This window comes from Xenopus laevis, chromosome 8L (assembly GCF_017654675.1).
Source record: "Xenopus laevis strain J_2021 chromosome 8L, Xenopus_laevis_v10.1, whole genome shotgun sequence".
NCBI classification, from domain to species: domain Eukaryota; kingdom Metazoa; phylum Chordata; class Amphibia; order Anura; family Pipidae; genus Xenopus; species Xenopus laevis.
This window is the reverse complement of record NC_054385.1, coordinates 41,758,161-41,778,481: the sequence shown is the minus strand read 5'-3', so window position 1 is coordinate 41,778,481 and position 20,321 is coordinate 41,758,161. Positions and strand designations below refer to the sequence as shown.

The following is a 20,321-nucleotide window of genomic DNA, read 5'->3' as shown; positions in this document are numbered from 1 at the left end:
TTAAGGTTTTCTGCTGTTCCATATACAGGGCCTAATATTCTGTGCAAATAGATACTAAGCAACATACTCATAGCATGGTCTGTCTAAACTGCACACTCTTAGATGTCATATATGCTCAGGTTGTTGGGTTTTATGGTCAAAATCAACCAAACTGCCAGACCAAATCAGGGCATTTTTTAGCAGCTTTAGTTTGCAGGGTTGTGTATTTTCTGCATCAGTCCAGAATGTATGTCATATCTTTGATTTCTATATCTGTGGGCCTCCTTGGTCTTCCAGTATTTTTTAATTGATACATACTGTACAATTCTACTACTTCCACTGCATCATTGTAATAGTATTCTTTAAACCTAACTGAAAGTATTTTGTCTTTCATAGGATTTCGACTCTTGGTTTGATACAAACAATTGTCTTGGTGATCAAAAGCTTGTTGAAAGGCTTCATGCTGTAAGTAGCAGCCACTTACTTATTTAAAAGCTCTTTGTTGTGATTTAACACAATCTGTTTGTGGTGATGTCTTTGTTCTTCTTAACCAGGTTTTAAAGCCATTTCTTTTAAGGCGCATAAAAGCTGAAGTAGAAAAAAGTCTTCCCCCAAAAAAGGAAGTCAAAATTTACTTGGGACTTGGTAAAATGCAGAGAGAATGGTAAGATTAATTGAAAAGTGGTTTTGATAAGCTGTAAATGTGTATACATTCTACCCTACTGTATTCCATTTGAGGGTGAGGGTATAATATACTAATCATTTATAGATTTGGAATACCGTTTGGTTTTGCTTGACTCTTTAAAAGGTTTGACCATATTCATTGTACATCCTAATGCTGGGAAACATCTTGATTGAAGACTAAAGCTGGGCATACACTATAAGTTCTAATTGTTTGGCGGGGTTGCCAAATGATCGGATCTTTTATTGATACGCCTGCCTTCAGGTTGGCAATATCATGCTGAGCCCATCGTTTAACTCTCAGATTATAATTTCAGATATGCTGGTTCTCAGATCGAGGATTTCATCAACGTGCAGATGTGGTCCTCGATTGGATGGGAAAATCAAATCTGCCATATCAATAAGAAGCTTAAATCTGCATTTGTATGTCCACATTAAGATCTTTTATTTTGAAATGGCAGCTGTCCTTCAAATGCATATATAAAAAAGGTGATAAGTGCACTTTAAGATATTGCCAGAAAATGCATTGAAAAATATTGAATAATATAATATAGTTAGTTCAATCTGAAAATGCATATTATGACATCACATGAATTATCAAACTCAGGACAAGTAGAGGGGTTAAGCTGTTGGCAAGAGGGGTGGTTTGACTTCCACAGTGGGCTTACTTCTGTGTTTCCCACTACTTTCTTGGCAGCATTAGCACCTAGCATTGGCAACATATTTCTCATTCAGGAAATTAGGAAACGGCTTCTGGTGGACAGGTGTGTTTTGATCACTGGAGACTTCCTGAGAGGCATTACATCAATGTGATCAAAAAAACCCTGGGTACCCACATCCATTCTACATTAATCACACCTAGGAATGCTGTCACTTAAGAATACCTTTAGCTTCTTTTGCAACCCCCATGGCACAAAGGCAAAAATATGCCAGTTATTACGGCATTTGCTTGAATACTGATAAATGTCTCACTTCATTTCTGTTTAAAACTTTAGGTATACAAAAATTTTAATGAAGGATATAGATATTCTAAACTCGGCAGGGAAGATGGATAAGATGAGACTACTCAACATCCTGATGCAATTGCGCAAATGTTGCAACCATCCCTATTTATTTGACGGTGCTGAGCCTGGACCTCCGTACACCACAGACACTCATCTTGTGTACAATAGTGGTAAAATGGTGGTTTTGGACAAGTTACTATCAAAGCTTAAAGAACAAGGTAACAATATTTTATATAAAAAAAAAACACTTTTTCTGCAAACAAGCATTGCTTTTTCTATTGGCTGTGTATGTTTCATAAACATAGCCCGTATAACAGTTTTCCTGAAAAAATGTGTATGTAGGTTTTGCTGTTATTTTGATTTGTATATATTCCATATTTTCAGTTTATATATTTTCCCAAACAGGACTCCAGAGCACAAGTAGTGACATTTGTATTTCTCATTTAGTGGCTCCTTCTTGTGAGCTGCTTTTCAACATATGCTTAGTGCCTGCAGGGTAACCTTAACTGAAGTCTTTGTGGGGTTAGATCTATGCATCATTACGGCTAAAGCACCACAATTATAGGTCAGTTATATAAGTCTTTAGTTCACCTTTAATTACTACTATTCGTCATTCAGTCATAAGGGATTTCTGAGACTTCTAAAGAATTATGAAGAATTTAAGTATTATAAATCAATGATCTCAATGATGAAAACCTGTTTTCAATTTCCACAAGGCTAAGTATTCTTTAAGAAGTCACAACTTGCACGTAAGTAGCAATTACAGGACACCTTACTTTTTCAAGCAAGGCGCAAAGATTTCCATATGCACTAGGTGGCACACTTACCATAATATGCTTATATATTTCAATTTCTTTCAATCTTTTGTATATGAAAATAGAAACCATAATGAATGTAATCTTTTCCAGTGTATAATTACTTCAGCTGTTTTATTACATCATTTGTTTGTTAAGAAGAATCCTCTTGCACACGTTTTTTTATAACTTCAGTGGCTTCGGCCTTAGGTGTATGTAACCACATGGTATGTGATGTGCGATTACTAGTTATGGATTGCACAACAATTTTTTTAAAAATGAAATGCTAAGAGAACAAATGCTTGACCCTAAAGGATGAAAATCTGAATGAAAAAACAACTGGTATCATATATTGTGTAACAGGTTCTAGAGTCCTGATTTTCAGCCAGATGACTAGATTGCTTGACATTCTGGAAGATTACTGCATGTGGCGTGGATATGAGTACTGTCGACTAGATGGACAGACACCACATGAACAAAGAGAGGTAAAGACAATTATGGCCTGTGCAATGAAGGCATTCTCCAATATACAGATATGTTTGCAGCAGCTTAAATATGCATAAAACAAAAATAGTCTGTTTTTAAAAGATTAGGTTATAGAGATTTCTGGGTTCAATGCTTTACAGTCTTAAAAGTCCTATAGTGCAATTAAAGGGGTTGTCTTCATGTAGGCAGTGATCCCCAACCAGTGACTCATGAGTAACATGTTGCTCACCAACCCATTGGATGTTGCTCCCAGTGGCCTCAAAGCAGGTGCTAATTTGGTGAATTCCTGGCTTGAAGCCAAGCTTTAGCTACATAAAAACAGTGTCCACTGCCAAACAGAGCCTCCTGTAGGCTGCCAATCCACATAGGGGTTATCATTAGCCAACCACTGTTCATATTTGACATACCTAGGTACTTTTTGCATGCTTATAAATTGTGTTTTAGTGTGAGTTTACATTGAACTGTAAAATGCAAGTACATGATTTGATGTGTATTCTACAGTGAAACTTAATTCCTGCCTGCAGATTATCAGATTCACATCACTAAGGACTGTAGGATAGGATGTATAAATATTAATATTGCTGAAATGATTGATTTGCCAGGTTGCAATAGAGACTTTTAATAGTCCTAATAGCAGCAAATTCATCTTCATGCTGAGTACCCGTGCAGGAGGCCTTGGAATAAATCTGGCTACTGCAGATGTTGTCATCATATACGACTCAGACTGGAACCCACAAGTGGACTTACAAGCCATGGTCAGTTGCCTTTATCATCCACAGCATGACGTAAACAGAATTGCAGTCATTTAAGATATTTTAAAAAAAATTATATTCTACAACAGTTAGCTTAACTGAGCTACTTTGACGACTGTTGTATTGTAAAGACTTGAATGTAATTTGAGCCATCTCTCATGACATTTACTCGCTTGACTTATGAAATGAGAGGCCTGTAGTCACTCAAATCATGGGCTACTTTCCTCAGAGTTTCAACCAATCTGGGATTAGTATCATAGAATGAAGAAGAAGAATGGAGGAGAAAAGGAACGTTAGCTGATGCAGAGCAAGAAATGGCATTGTGTTAGAGCCTTTGCACACAAATATAACTGAACATTAAGTGCAAGGGGAAATTGCAAATTTGGGATTTTTTTTAATTTAATAAATCATGGATTTTTTAGATACAGCTCCCAACACTTCCACTATCATGCTTTCTATCAGGATTCTGACATTTGGTATTCAACAGCAAATGATCTTGCCCATTTAAAAGTGATAGCCTGCATTCTCTCTATACATAACTGCTGCTGCATGGAGCCTAGAACAGTCACCCCTATTTGCACCCCCAAAGAGGACTCTGTTAGTTAGATTCAAGACTTTTGCTTGAATCATGCATTGTTATTTCGGCACATATTGCTTTTCTCCCTTAGAAACGGAAATTGTATTTGCATATTTCAGCTATGCTCCATAACATCCTGAAATGGTTATTTCGGATAGGTTTGTTCGTTTTATAGCTTTTGCACTGGTTAGTACAGCATAAGGTGTACCATAAAGGAAACTTATTTGGAAATTAAGAATGAATGGGGTTTGGTAACTACATTCAGATGCAAAGCAGTCCATTCCTTTGGCTGTAAAACTGCAAAGAACTTGCATTTCTATTTAATATTGTTACAATACTTTAGTAAGCCTAAAATTTCTTAAAGGAGAACAAAATTTCACTACTTGAGCAATGTCAAAACACCCATGTAGGCTCTAGACCCCCTCTTGTTACTGCCTGCTTAATAAACAAATAGAAAATGTAACTTACCTATAATAGGTTTTATAATCAAATTCTACTGGATAAGCCTGGGATCCACCCGCCCCCTATGGAAGGAGGTAAAGATAGAGCTTGATTGCTCTGTCTCCTGACACTGTGCTCTGCTCCTGAAATCTGGTAGCAGGGTGTCACTTACTCCGTGTGAACTTTAAAGGAGAAGGAAAGGTTAAAACTAAGTAAGCCTTATCAGAAAGGTCCATCTAAATATACCAGTAAACCCCCAAAGTAGTGCTGCTCTGAGTCCCCTGTCAAAAGAAACACTGCATTTCTTTCCTTCTATTGTGTACTCATGGGCTTCTGTATCAGACTTCCTGTTTTCAGCTTAAACCTCATTGCCCTGGGCAAGAGCATGCTCAGTTTGCTCCTTTTCCCCACCCCCCTCCCTTCTCTACTGTAATCTGAGCCCAGAGCAGGGAGAGACTCAGGCAGGAAGTGATGTCACACCATGTTAATACTGCAGCTCCTATCCTTAACAAACAGAGAGTTTCTAGAGCTTTTTACTCAGGTATGGTAAAACATTCTACAGAATAAATATAGCATTCTAGCTTGCACTATTGCAGCTAATCTATTGGCAATAAAATGCCTCCGTAGCTTTCCTTCTCCTTTAAGAACTTGATGGGCCCTGGACAAAGATCCAATTGGTGGATCCTCCTCATGCTGCACAGACAACTTGCCATTGCCACACAGTAGCAGTTACACAATATATTAAGATAAACAAAACAGAAACAAGTTGCCTTTGGAACGTTTACTAATAAAACGGGTAATAAATATATAAAACTTGAATAAAGTGCCACCATATGCCATATTGAAACAGGTACAAGCCTGTGGTTGCTGTAAGACGAAATGGGCAGTCCCCCATTTATGTAAAGATAAACCTTAACTTGTATGCACACAAACTATACACCTGAGTGCTCGTACTGGTTTAAAGAAAATATATATCCGGTGGGGGGCACTAGCGAACTAGCAGTTGTGCCCTGTGGGTACCGTAAGTGGCTCCCTAAATAATTTTGACCTTGTTAACTCCTGTATGCAGTTATACACTGCCTTCTCTGGTATTGATTTAAAAAAATAATACATTCTGCTAGCCCTGTTACCTCTAGGTGTCACAGTAGGGATCCTCCCTCTGTTCTTCGGATGTCTATGTAAGGCTTACTGCCTATGGCTTTCATGCCTCTGGTGTCAACACTGAATAATTTCTCTAGCTACTAGGTGGTAGGTTATGCTAGCACACCTATTCACGTGGCCATAGTACCACATGTACAGTTGCATCTGTTTAGTGGTGGCTGTCTTAGAGGCATTCCTTGCACTATAGACCAAAACCCTTGAATCCATGCTGTGAGATAATGGATTAATTTACAGGAAATGTATTCATTTTACTTCTTTAACATAGGAAGTTTGCAGTGGCAGTACATTTATGCAAGTATGCTAGAAATAAATATATGGCATACTAATTGACTTGAAAATGGAAAGTGCTTGACTTTGAACAAGCCTGACATTTGTTGCTTCGTTCTGATTCTAACAGGATCGCGCACATCGAATCGGCCAGAAAAAGACAGTACGTGTATTCCGTCTCATTACGGATAATACTGTGGAAGAAAGGATAGTAGAAAGAGCTGAGCTTAAACTAAGGCTTGATTCTATAGTCATACAGCAAGGTATGTATGCTCATTAACAGATAACAGAAAAACTCAACCACCAACAGCAAGTACCAGGAATATATATAAGCCTACACAATTCTATTTATAACCTGCTTCTCAGAAGAATCTATTTAACATAGATAAGTGCTTTATTGCCATTACACAAGCCTCTATGTAGCTAAACTGAACAATTTTTCAGCTTTATTGATGTAGGTTTTGGATCCTAGATTTGGATCCTACTTCAGGAACAGGTTGCCATAAGCGTAATCACAAATAAGCCCTCAGCTAAGGGACAATGACAAATATACAGATATGCTTCCCAATGTATTGAAGGGGTATTTAAGGTTGCATAATGAAATTTTTAGTGTTGTGCATCATTCTGTATTGGGGATCTACAATTACCAAACCTGCAATTGCTGAAACAGTTGGAAATGTCCTGCAGATTGCTGAAACTATTGGAAGTGTCTTAAAGCCCACATTTTGAACAATTCTGTTTTAGTACAGGTATGGGATCCATTATCCAGAAACCCGTTATCCAGAAAGCTCAGAATTATGGAAAGGTCGCCTCCCATAAACTCCATTTTATCCAAATAATTTAAATTTTTGAAAATAATTAATTTTTTCTCTGTAATAATAAAAACAGAACCTTGTACTTGATCCAAACAAAAATATAATTAATCCTTATTGGAAGCAATACCAGCCAATTGGGATTTATTTAATGTTTACATGATTTTCTAGTAGACTAGATTGAAGATTCAAATTACGGAAAGATCTGTAATCCAGAAAACCCCAGGTCCCGAGCATTCTGGATAACAAGTCCCATCCCTGTAGTAAGAAGATTTGTTTACGACCCTTTAAAGCCAAATTAGAGACTGCTTCAGCAGAACACCGTTGCCTTCTTCTGGATTAGATAAAGACAACATTAAAATTGACAACATACTTTTTCAAAGATGGATTTGTTTTGGTCAAGAACCATTGATTTCCAGAGAGACTTGGTTATGTTACTGATGCTTAGATATATCTGCTAAAGGTGAATTTATAGCTACAATGAAATCTTTGCTAGCCACTTCAATATCTATGTCAGCTGAGTGATTTCTGTTTTATGGTTATGGCTATGATTATTATCCAAAGTTTAGCAATAATAATTGCAATGGATTTTATCTTTTCATCTAGGAAGGCTAATAGACCAGCAGTCAAACAAACTAGCAAAAGATGAAATGCTCCAGATGATACGTCATGGAGCCACTCATGTGTTTGCTTCAAAGGATAGTGAACTGACTGATGAAGATATAACCACGATTTTGGAAAGAGGGGAAAAAAAGGTAACAATCCAATTCATCTGGCAGTTCATTAAACACCCTCTACAGACTATTTAGAGATAACAGGCCAGAGATAACAGGCCAGTGTTCCATGCACCACTAACACAAATGTTTTTTCCCCCAAAATAAAAGATATCATACTCACTGCTGCAAGGAAAATGTATTTATTGGTACTTGACTCGTTGGGGTTCATTTATTTATGCATTTAATGATTTTTCCGACTACAGCAATATAAAGAAGTCTGCAAACTTGCTTGAGTAGCTTTAGGATATATCTAGCATACATAGGAACAGTTCTTTTAAGGCTTTGCCTGGTCACCCAGAGAAAGCACACCTGAAATCTCATGATATTTACTACTTTGTCTTCCCAGACTGCTGAAATGGCAGAACGTTTACAAAAAATGGGAGAGAGCTCTCTACGAAACTTCTCTGTGGACACAGAAACGAGTTTATATAACTTTGAAGGAGAAGATTATCGAGAAAAGCAAAAGGTACTGTATATGATTCTGTTCATATGACATTGTAATACACTCACGTGAAACCAGATGACTGACTTATTTACGCACTGATTATTGTAAGTTACTCTCAACTTCACAGAGAGAGTCTCCTGTTGTTTAACAAGTGATCGTGTGACAAATATAGAGTTCTTGCGGTGGCTAATCCCAGTTGTAACGAGAGAAAATTTGCAGTAATAGGTACTGTAACTTGATTTTAAAGGAGAACTAAAGCTTAACTAAAGAAGTAGGTAGAAATGCTGTACATTATGTTTTGGGCTTCAGTACCAGCCCAAGGGAACTACTACCCTTTAGTAGTAAAGATCTGTCTCTCTCGAGATGCCCCAGTAGCTCCCCTTGTTGATTAACTGCACATGCTCTCTGCTGCTGTCACTTGCTGTCACTTTCTGAGCTTAGGGACCGACTCAAAATATACAGTACAAATAGAATATAAATGTCACAAAATAAGGCTGATTAGTACTTAATAAAGATAATTACTACATGGCAGCACAGAAACCAGTGCAACTAGTCTCAGAATTTAAAAATCAGCCTTGTAGAATCACCTTATATTACAGACAAACCTCATTTTCTGCATAATAATTTACAACGACTCCTAACCTTAGCTTCTCAACAGTTGCCCAGAGTCCACTGATCATGTGAGTATCACAGACACTTTCCAAGATGGTGATCTCCTGTGACAAGTCTGAAGTCCTGGATCATTGCTGCTATTGAGAATCTGAAACTTTAGGCTGGTGCAGTAAGTTCAGTAAATGAAATATGACATTTTAGCCATATTCATTTTTAGCATTTAGTACTCCTTTAAAGCCATGGCACATAGAGCTGAGACTCACTGTAATGAATCAAAATAAACACTAAAGGGGTTTTCCCCCAGTGAGTTGCATTTTGAACCCCATTCTTTAAAGTTACTTGCATCAAAATGCACTCTTTGTGCTCCTTATAATTTTGGTCAGCACCACTCGGTCCTGCTTTCCTTATCAAATTGAGCCCTATTGATATGGAACCCTGGAGTTACCGCCATCTCCTGAGCAGGCGGTAGTGCCAATGCAGTGCATTTACCCCTAAAAGTATCTGGGACAGACATCACTTGCACACCAAACACCAGAAATTACACAAGTTGCACTTTTGCACAAGTGCATCTGCTTTGCAATGATATGCGAGCACAGTTGCATTATTTTGGGCAAATTGCACACAAATGTATTAAATGCTGCTCACCTGCGTCAGGTTCACCGTTCCCTTGCCATCGCAATCGCACTGGAATTCTGGGACAAAATGCTGCACTGTGGGAAAAAAACATGGCGATTGCACTCAAAATGACAATTTGTTCACTGCATCTGTGGATTTAAATGAGCCCTCTGTATAGGCTTTGGGCTCATTTAAAAACAGTGGGCAAATTTGCACCTGTGCAGTAACCAGTAATTTGCTTTTTTATTAACTAGATGCATGTTCAGCACTGGAAGCAATCATCTGATTGGTGGCCACGAGTTACTACCCAGGTGCAGATTTGCCCACTGTTATATGTATAAATGAGGCCCAGTATCTGTTAAATATGCAAGCAAGCTATAATAGTGAAGAAGACAATGTTTATGTGAATCTATACGTCTTGAATTGTTTGTGTGTTACACAACCATTAACCTGACTATTCTTCTATCAAACCTTACTTGCAAGGTTTACTGGGGTCACTTATCCCTCCTCTCTAATGTTTCCCACTGCTCCTTGCCAACCCCAGTAACTGAATGCAGCACTCACCCTACACACTTCTAGCTTCATAGCTTCTAAGGAGTGTTAAGACACAGTACATCAGATTATGTATACCAAATAACCCTGTCCATTTCTATTTCTGGAAACTACTTGCAAATACTGATATACAGACTAAATCTGAATTAACCAAACGCAAATTAACATTTTCTGCAATTTCTAATTGCACCTATTAAAAAAGCATACAGTGTACAAGTGTACATGTTAAATAGAATTTATAGGTATTACATAAAATATACTGATTTATAAAAAAAGAAGTTGTCTGGCAGACTCCCTATTATTAGAAATTATTAATATAGTATTCTCTCTTCTAGAATTTTTTCTAAAGAATAGTGAATGTTGGTGCAGGCATATTGTTATACAATACATGGCTTTTCTTCCTTTGATTACAGCTGACTCATCAAGTTGGACCTCTGAATTTGGAAGTAATCTAATTTCTTGGTACACAATCTTAATTGGCCACTTAAATACCATAATCTTGTTTAGTAATTTCCAGTAAAGTGGATACTTTTCTAAAGTGCTTCTTTTTTTCCTTTTTATTCATTTAGCTGAGCATGATGGAGTGGATAGAGCCCCCTAAACGAGAGCGTAAAGCCAATTATGCAGTGGATGCATATTTCAGGGATGCTTTGCGTGTTAGTGAACCTAGAGCGCCTAAGGTAAAAGACAATATTCCCACCACTTTAATACGATTTGTACAAAAAATGCATTACAAGAAAAGTACAAAATCACTACCTCTTTTTGTAGAAAATGCATCTCTGTGAAGGACTTTTGTTTTTCCCATCAGAGGTTTGACTTCAGAAAAATTCCAGTAACACACCCATGTTAGGAGATGCTTCCTATATCAGTAAATTGAGTATTTGCCATTCTATACTAAAAAAAAGCTAATACAGGTATGGGACCTATCATCCGGTTTTCCGGATAACGGATCTTTCTGTAATTTGCATCTTCATACCTTAAGTCTACTAGAAAATCATGTAAATATTAAATAAACCCAATAAGCTGGTTTGCTTCCAATAAGGATTAATTATATCTTAGATTGGATCAAGTACAAGGTACTGTTTTATTATTACGGAGAAAAAGAAAATATTTTTACAAAATATGGATTATTTGGATAAAATGGAGTCTAATGGAGACTGCCTTTCTGTAATTCTCAGCTTTCTGAATAATGGGTTTCCAGATAACATCCCTTACCTGTAATCATTTATTTATTGTGAGGTATAAGAAAGGGCATCATGGAGCACCCCCTGAAAACATTTTATAGCAACAATTCTGCATGGTGATGGAAAGGTACATTTATTTTCCTAAATAAAATACAACTCTCACCTTTACATGGGGTAACCTGACTTCTAGACAGCAGGGTAAAATGATAATCAAAGGGTGATTTTTATAAGAGGGTCTGTAAGGTCCTTTAATCAAGCTGAAATTAAAAGCCCATAACGAATATAAATGAATGTTTTTTTTTATTGTATATGTAGGGCCCTATAGGGATACAGGCCCTATAGATTTAATCTTTTCACCATTTCCTTGGGTTATTGGGTAGAATCCCTGTTACAGAATAACCTTTACAGTGATAGGCTGAGAGATTTGATGACACTGCTCTGACACACTCCTATATAGTGTGTGCAGGGAGTGGCCTCTTCCTCTTTTGCCTCTGGATGTGATTCCAGCTGGATGTGCTCAGGGGGACTGAGTGCAATAGGCCCAGAAGAAGTCATGTGTCCAAGTCGGGGACCAGGCAACCCCGTGAATGAGGAACAGATATACTAGGGCAGACTTGTCATAGTCTCTCTAGGAGAGAAAGGCAGATAGGATAGAGAGAAAGAGCAGCTGAAGCTCCAACAAGGATTTGCAGTAAGGGAGTAACTTCCCAGAGGCTCTATGTGTTGCCTCCAGTCAGGCACCTCAGTGAAGAGGGACTGTAGGGTAGAAGCTGCTTTCCTGACAACTTCCAGGAGGGAAAGGTTGTACTGCATCTGCCTGTGTACTCTCTGTGTGAGCCTGCCTTTGATCTGTGTGAACTCTCAATATGCTGTTTTCCTCAACTCCTGCGTGAGTATTAAACCTGTGGTCATTTGCCCTTTTTGGCATAATAAACCGTTCCTGATTGTTAAGAACCTCCTGGCGCCCAAGTGGTTTTTGTGTGCACAGTAGCCTGGGGGGGATGTAGTTGCACTACACCATAGAGGGAACACTTCCACTTAGCGAAGGCCCTGCCCTGGGTGTAAGTCGCGTGTAACCCATGCTCTAGTGTTCTAGCTGGTGAAATAACCCCGAGTGGCCCAAATAGGTGTTCCTCCCATCCTATACCAAAAAATACCAATATGTGACATACTTTTCAGACTAATTTATATTATTTTTTTGTGTTACACAGGCACCAAGGCCACCAAAGCAGCCCAACATTCAAGATTTTCAGTTTTTCCCACCAAGATTGTTTGAGCTGTTGGAAAAAGAGATTCTTTATTACAGGAAGACAATTGGATATAAGGTACTTACTATTATTATTTCAAGGGCAGTTTCATTTTCATTAGCATGTTATAAAGAATAATATTTTTTATCTATGATAAGGCTGTGCAATATGTTCATGTTAAACATTTATTACTCCTTAAATAGTTGTCTAAAGCATATGTGTCTACAGTTTAAAAGTATGTATATTATTTTATTACCTTGGAAAGGTTAACCTCCACCTTACTACCTTTGTAACCACTCTGCTGTTCTCCCAGACCGTGACACAACATGGTAGATAAATAAATATCAGGGACATAAAGGGACAATTCTTGAAATATGACTGTTTTGCATGAGTGCAGCAGCTTTGCCTATAACTCATTGGCCTCTCAGACTTTGTCAAGGGAATTGATTCAGAAGTTAATTCACAGAGATGTATGCAACAACTTCCTGTTAAAATGCTTTGTGCTCGCACACTTTTGCATGGGGTTGGGAGTTTTATGCTTTTGCCTGGAAAAACTTAAACCTACAGCATTGTAGTTACTTACCAAACTATGTTTTGATACCCCACAGTACAAACCAAATAAATCAGGAGAAACTTGCAAGGGTACATTGTAAAGGTCTACATACACTGGCTGATAAAAGCTCTCCAAGACAAGTCGTTGGCTTATTCTAGAAGGCCCTCCTAAGGGCCTGCCTGTTATTTTGCTAAAAATCAGTAAGATATCTATTGGGCAGTTTTGAATACCTCGTCATGTAAGAGGCACATTTTAGTGTTGGTGTGATGCACTTATGATGGGTCTCTGTAGTCCCCCCATTATGCTTGATCACTGGCCCAGGGCTAAACAGTTGGATTCTGATTTGGCCCACTGTCATGGAGGACAAATTTTATACTCATAAACTATACGCCAAGCTTTACTCCTGTGGTATAAAGAGATCACAGTATTTATAACTCAGTCTGAACTATTTATAGTAAGCTATGTATGATCTGATTTTGATAAGTTGTAAAGTCAGGGTCGGACTGGGCCGGTGGAACACCAGGAAAAAACCCGGTGGGCCCCAGCAGGCCCAGACCTGCTCCCCCAATCAGCTGTTCAGGGTGTCTTTTGCGCATGTGTGTGGTGCAAGTTTAGAGGTCAGGAGGGGGCCCCTGGGGACTGCTAGGGCCCCCCCAGGCACTTCATTTTGCAGCCCCAGTAGGCCCCCACTGCTCCAGTCCAACCCTGTGTAATGTTATATGAAATACTTCTGCCTAAAGGGGTGGTTCACCTTTAAAGGAGAATTAAACCCTAAAATGAATATGGCTAAAAATTCCATATTTTATATTCTGCACTTGCACCAGCCTAATGTTCCAGCTTCTCGATAGCAGCAATGATCCATAACTTCAACCTTTTCACAGAGGATCACCATCTTGGAAAGTGGGCTCTGAGCAGGTTTTGAGTAGCTAAGCTTAGGGGTCATCGCAGAAAATGAGGTTGGCCTGTAAAATAAGCTGATGCTAAAAGGCTGATTATTAAATTCTGATGCTAGTTGCACTGGTTTCTGTGCTGCCATGCAGTAATTAGCTGTATTAATTAGTAATCAGTCTGACATTTATATTCTGTGTACTGTATATTTTGAGTCGTGCCTAAGCTCAGTAAGTGACAGCAGCACAGAGAATGTGCAGTGAATCAGCAGAAAAGAAGATGGGGAGCTACTGGGGCATACCTGTATTTGGAGACACAGATCTTTACTGCTAAAGGGTTGTGGTTTCATTGGGCTGGTACAGAAGCCCGAAACATAATGTTCAACATTTCTAGCTACTTCTTTAATTAGGCTTTACTTCTCCTTTAGGTTAACTGTTAGGGGGTTATTTAGCAAAAGTCGTGTTTGTGAGGTTTTTTTCTACCTCGCATAAACTCACATCTCAGATGTCTGCTAATTTTTGAAAAAACTTGAAATTAAAAAACGTTGCAATCGGAAGAAAAACTCAAGTTTTCGAGCGGAAACCACAGAAAAAAAATTATGAACACTAAAACATCTTCAATGGTCAAGGTTTTAGCTGGAGTATTTTAGGATTCACGCTTTTCGCATCTTCAGGGCATAATGAATCTTGAAAAATTCAAGTTTTTTTAATCCTGAAAAATGTTTTTACTGAAACTCCCCTTGAAAAACTCAAATATTTTTGGAAAACAAAACTCGACCTTTGATAAATAACCCCCTTAGGGTTAGTTCACACGAGGAGATGTGTGAGGCAACTTCGGACGACTATAGAAAACGTATCGCCGCGTGTGCATTAGCGCAGGCGACTTTTCACTGTAGCCTATGGGAAAACACGCTGAGGAAGTTCGCTCAGAAGACGAGGCGATTAGTCGCCAGGCAACAAAATCTCCCCGAATCTCCTCGTGTGAACTAACCCTAAGTATGTTATAGAATTCTATAACTTTTCAATTGGTCATCATTGTATATTTTTTTAAAGTTTTCGAATTATTTGCCTTCTGATTCTTTCCAACTTACAAATGGGGTCACTGACCCCATCTAAAAAAAACAAATGCTCTGTAAAGCTACAAAGTTATTTTTACTGCTACTTTTTATTACTCCTCTTACTATTTAGGCCCTCTCTATTATTCAAATCAATGCATGGTTGCTAAGGTAATTTGGACCATAGCAATCAGAGTGCTGATATTGCAAACTGGAGAGCTAATGAATGAAAAGCTAGAAAACTCAAAAACCGCAGACAATAAAAAATTTAAAAAAATTGCAAATTGTCTCAGAATATTACTGTCTACGTCATACTAAAAGTTAATTTAAAGGTGAACAACCTGTTTAATGAATTCCATACTACTTCAGGAGGTGAAGCTTAAGCAAATGACAATTGATTAAAAGATCTTAATTCACACATAAAGAATTGTTTAGGAACATATTCCCACAGAATACGGCTATTAGGTACAAGTCAATATCCACTCACTGTGTGCAAGTTCTGTGGTTGCAAAGTAGGTCATATTTTAATGTGACATAAAACAGCTAACGTTGTGTCTTTAAAACCGGTACGAAACTGTAAAGTCTGAATTCTCAGCTTTGATTTTATTTGAAAACATATTGCATTTTTGTAGGTACACTGCAAAAAAAAAAAAAAAAAAGTTCTAGTTTAGTATTTCAGATTAATGTCTTTTATGATATTTTTCTCCTAGATTTGTAGCCTTATTAAATGTGTTCCCTCTAAAGACAGCAAGCAGATAAAAATCCTGCAAAACAAATATTTATGTCAACTACAATATAGTGACTGAAGTTAAGCGACTGGAACAGGAAGACAAACTTCAATGCTCTATCAAGGGATACAAAAATATGTGTACGGAGTGTATGCATTCATCAGATTTTTAAAATAGCGTAATTGTCTCCTATGCAAGCGGGAACAGTCAGGATACAGTTATCAGAGCTCTGGATTTTTCTTGGCCTTCATCTCTACTTATATTGGGAGCATGCTTCAGCAATGGATAAATGGCACATGCAGCCCCCATGGGAGCAATTGTAATTTTACTTATTTGTATTTTAATAATACAGGACCATTTTACCCATGTGAATGCATAAGCTTTATGGGAACACAGAAAGAGTGCCTCAGCTTTCTTTATGTAAAGTGGCAGATGATATTAAATATTTTAGGAGTGGGTTGCCATTGTTGACTAGGGATGTAGCGAACGTCGGAAAAAAAGTTCGCGAACATATTCGCGAACTTGCGCAAAAACGCGAGCGGTTCGCGAACGGTTCGCGAACCCCATAGACTTCAATGGGAAGGCGAACTTTAACATCTAAAAAAAAAATTTCTGGCCAGAAAAATGATTTTAAAGTTGTTTAAAGGGTGCAACGACCTGGACAGTGGCATGCCAGAGGGGGATCAAGGGCAAAAATGTATCTGAAAAATCTGCCTGTGTGTGCTTGGAAGAGATAGTGTAGGGGGAGAGCTGTTAGTGATTTCAGGGACAGATGATAGTAAGTTTGCTGGCTAGTAATCTGCTTGATACTGCTCTGTATTGGAGGGACAGAAGTCTGCAGGGATTTGAGGGACATTTTAGCTTAGGTAGCTTTGCTGGCTAGTAATCTACTGTTCTCTTTAAACAACTGCCATACGTTGACCTTGTAGGCATTGTTTGCCCAGTTTTTTTGGACGCAGCCACTGAAGCACAGTTGCCAGAAAAAATATGCCATATAAATGCTGAAAATAGTCATTTTTCGCCATACGTTGACCTTGTAGACATTGTTTGCCCAGTTTTTTTGGTTGCAGCCACTGAAGCACAGTTGCCAGAAAAAATATGCCATATAAATGCTGAAAATAGTCATTTTTTGCCATAAGTTGACCTTGTAGGCATTGTTTGCCCAGTTTTTTTGGTCGCAGCCACTGAAGCACAGTTGCCAGAAAAAATATGCCATATAAATGCTGAAAATAGTCATTTTTTGCCATATACGTTGAGTCAACGTATGGCAAAAAATGACTATTTTCAGCATTTATATGGCATATTTTTTCTGGCCTCTGTGCTTCAGTGGCTGCGGCCAAAAAAACTGGGCAAACAATGCCTACAAGGTCAACGTATACACTACTACAGCGGTGGATACGGATTACGTAAAATATATTATGGCTGCTTGAAAAAAGTCACTCCGGTGTTTTTTCTGGAGACGGTAATATTATGGATATTTAGACAGAATGTGAACAAGGTCACACAGCTAGATGGCGGGTTGAAGAAAACACTGTGCAAATAATGCCTACAAGGTCAACGTATACACTACTACAGCGGTGGATACGGATTACGTAAAATATATTATGGCTGCTTGAAAAAGTCACTCCGGTGTTTTTTCTGGAGACGGTAATATTATGGATATTTAGACAGAATGTGAACAAGGTCACACAGCTAGATGGCGGGTTGAAGAAAACACTGTGCAAATAATGCCTACAAGGTCAACGTATACACTACTACAGCGGTGGATACGGATTACGTAAAATATATTATGGCTGCTTGAAAAAAGTCACTCCGGTGTTTTTTCTGGAGACGGTAATATTATGGATATTTAGACAGAATGTGAACAAGGTCACACAGCTAGATGGCGGGTTGAAGAAAACAGTGTGCAAATAATGCCTACAAGGTCAACGTATACACTACTACAGCGGTGGATACGGATTACGTAAAATATATTATGGCTGCTTGAAAAAAGTCACTCCGGTGTTTTTTCTGGAGACGGTAATATTATGGATATTTAGACAGAATGTGAACAAGGTCACACAGCTAGATGGCGGGTTGAAGAAAACAGTGTGCAAATAATGCCTACAAGGTCAACGTATACACTACTACAGCGGTGGATACGGATTACGTAAAATATATTATGGCTGCTTGAAAAAAGTCACTCCGGTGTTTTTTCTGGAGACGGTAATATTATGGATATTTAGACAGAATGTGAACAAGGTCACACAGCTAGATGGCGGGTTGAAGAAAACACTGTGCAAATAATGCCTACAGGGCAAATAATGCCTAAAAGGTCAACTTATACACTACTACAGCGGTAGTAAAATAAAAAAAAGTAAAATAAAAAAAAAATGAATATTAAAAAAAAAATTAAAGTTGGTGCTGCTGAACTACTAGGAGCAGCAGATTAGCACACCAGTCCCACTCCCCAACACTGCTAGACTAATAGCACTGGGCTCTTATAGTAGTAGTAGTAGTAGTAGTAAAACAACAAAAAAATAAATAAAAGCAGTCCTTACAAGGACTACTGTTATTGCAGCAGTCAGCAGATGAGATCAGAAGCAGGACAGCTGCCCACTGCAGCTACATACAGAGCACTGCAGTAGAAGGTAGATTACTAGCCAGCAAAGCTACCTAAGCTAAAATGTCCCTCAAACCCCTGCAGACTTCTGTCCCTCCAATAACAGAGCAGTATCAAAACGATTACTAGCCAGCAAACTTTCAACTGTCCCTGAAATCACTAACAGGCAGCAGCTCTCTCCCTACACTATCTCTTCAGCACACACAGGCAGAGTGAAAAAACGCTGCAGGGCTTCGGTTTTTATAGGGAAGGGGAGTGGTCCAGGGGAGAGCTTCCTGATTGGCTGCCATGTACCTGCTGGTCTGGGGTGAGAGGGCAAAAAAAAGCGCCAACAATGGCGAACCCAAAATGGCGAACGTCGCGCGACGTTCGCGAACTTCCGGCGAGCGCGAACACCCGATGTTCGCGCGAACAAGTTCGCCGGCGAACAGTTCGCGACATCTCTATTGTTGACTGAATTCCTTTGTATTATGTTTCCAGATGAAAAAGGGCCAAGTCAGTATCTTGTATTGGCCTGTGTGTAGGCACTGACCAGCTTAACTTTCAGTATTGACCAGATCAACACAACTATGGTGGCTGATACAGTTACTGTTAATAATATGGGGTCTTACTGCCAGAAGAGACTCAAAGTCATGCCCCTTTTACAGTGTTTATGGAGATAAAGCTTTAAAAACCTAAAAACATTTAGTATTAAAGTACAGGTATGGGACCTGTTATCCAGAATTCTTGGGACCTGGGGTTTTCCGGATAAGGGATCTTTCAATGGATCTTTCATGCCCTAAATCTACTAGAAAATCATGTAAACATTAAGGGCGTTATCCACTAAACTCAGAATGCAAAAAATCACCAAAAATTTGTGATTTTTTTTAAAAAATAAAATCGGAATTTTAAAAAATCACGAATTTTTTGGAATTTATTAAACACCGAGGATGGAAAAGTCAGAATCAGAAAATCCGGAAAATCTCAGACCTGTTGAGGTTGCATATAAGTCTATGGGAGAAGTCCCAATTATTTTTTTCATGTGCTCTGGGTTTTTGGCAATCCCCCCGAAGTTTTCGGGCAAAATTCGGATGAAAGATCCAAAAAAAATTTGAAAATCGGATTTTTCACGATTTTTTTCCTGCAAAAATGTTTTTCGGTAAAGTGTATTAATAAATAAGCCCAAAAAAACCCATGCGGATTTGATCTGAGTTTTTTTCAGAAAATATTGAGATAAATTCGGACTTTGATAAATAACCCCCTAAATAACCCCAATAGGCTGGTTTTGCTTCCAATAAGAATTATTTATATCTTAGTTTGGATTATGTACAAGGCACTATTTTATTATTACAAAGAAAAAGGAAATCACTTTTAAAAATTTTGATTATTTGGATAAAATGGAGTCTATGGGAAATAACCTTTCCGTTATGCGGAGCTTTCTGGATAATGGGTTTCCGGATAATGGATCCTATACCTGTAGAAGTTCACCTTTACATTTAACTTATAATAGAAGCTGCACTCACAGGTCTTATAAACGTGTAAATATTTTATTAAGAAAGAACTAACGTTTCGGCTGCATTTTAGCCTTTGTCAAAGTTACACACAATTACAAACTACCCCTTTTATACAAAGTAATTGGCGCAAAATTCAAATTCTCTAGTGACATGTCTAACGTAGATCTCGATCATTGTATACTCCCTCAACAGTGTATTTAATCAAGGTATCTCTTTCAATCCGTTAAACACAATAGTGTCGTTAATAAAATATTTACAATCTTGCTCATCTGACCAAATGATCAGATACATACACAAAGTCACAAAAAGTGCAAAAGTGTTGCCATCATCTGTCGTGCATTAACCCTAACACCAGTGAATCAGCCATCTCCCCAAATGTGCCTGCACCAGTTGACTTGTTAGAAAACCATGTAATCCCCTGGTGTTGTATGAACAAGTGTACCCCTCTGTGATTATAGACCTGGCTTATGTTCATCATCATATACAGTGTGCCAGACCCATCGCTTACGTGTTTATTTCATATACCAAAGGAAAAAAATCATTGTGCAGTGACCGGAAACCTATTCATCCCCAGGTGAGTGTAAAGCACTTGTCCGTATCAGTGCAAACATCTAAAGT

At 38.3% G+C, this 20,321-nt stretch overlaps 2 protein-coding genes across 2 annotated transcripts in view; one reads left to right on the top strand and one right to left on the bottom strand.

Moving 5' to 3' along the window:
- smarca1.L (SWI/SNF related, matrix associated, actin dependent regulator of chromatin, subfamily a, member 1 L homeolog) overlaps positions 1-20,321 on the top strand; it is a 59,096-nt gene that overhangs the window by 23,734 nt on the left and 15,041 nt on the right. Inside the window, exons 9-18 of the mRNA XM_041572727.1 lie at positions 376-444; positions 534-643; positions 1,656-1,882; positions 2,822-2,943; positions 3,547-3,699; positions 6,273-6,405; positions 7,561-7,709; positions 8,077-8,196; positions 10,524-10,634; positions 12,350-12,463. Coding sequence (XP_041428661.1) covers positions 376-444; positions 534-643; positions 1,656-1,882; positions 2,822-2,943; positions 3,547-3,699; positions 6,273-6,405; positions 7,561-7,709; positions 8,077-8,196; positions 10,524-10,634; positions 12,350-12,463 — 1,308 coding nt within the window. The remainder of the gene's footprint in view (positions 1-375; positions 445-533; positions 644-1,655; positions 1,883-2,821; positions 2,944-3,546; positions 3,700-6,272; positions 6,406-7,560; positions 7,710-8,076; positions 8,197-10,523; positions 10,635-12,349; positions 12,464-20,321) is intronic.
- gab3.L (GRB2 associated binding protein 3 L homeolog) overlaps positions 1-20,321 on the bottom strand; it is a 144,854-nt gene that overhangs the window by 123,982 nt on the left and 551 nt on the right. The window lies entirely within an intron of this gene.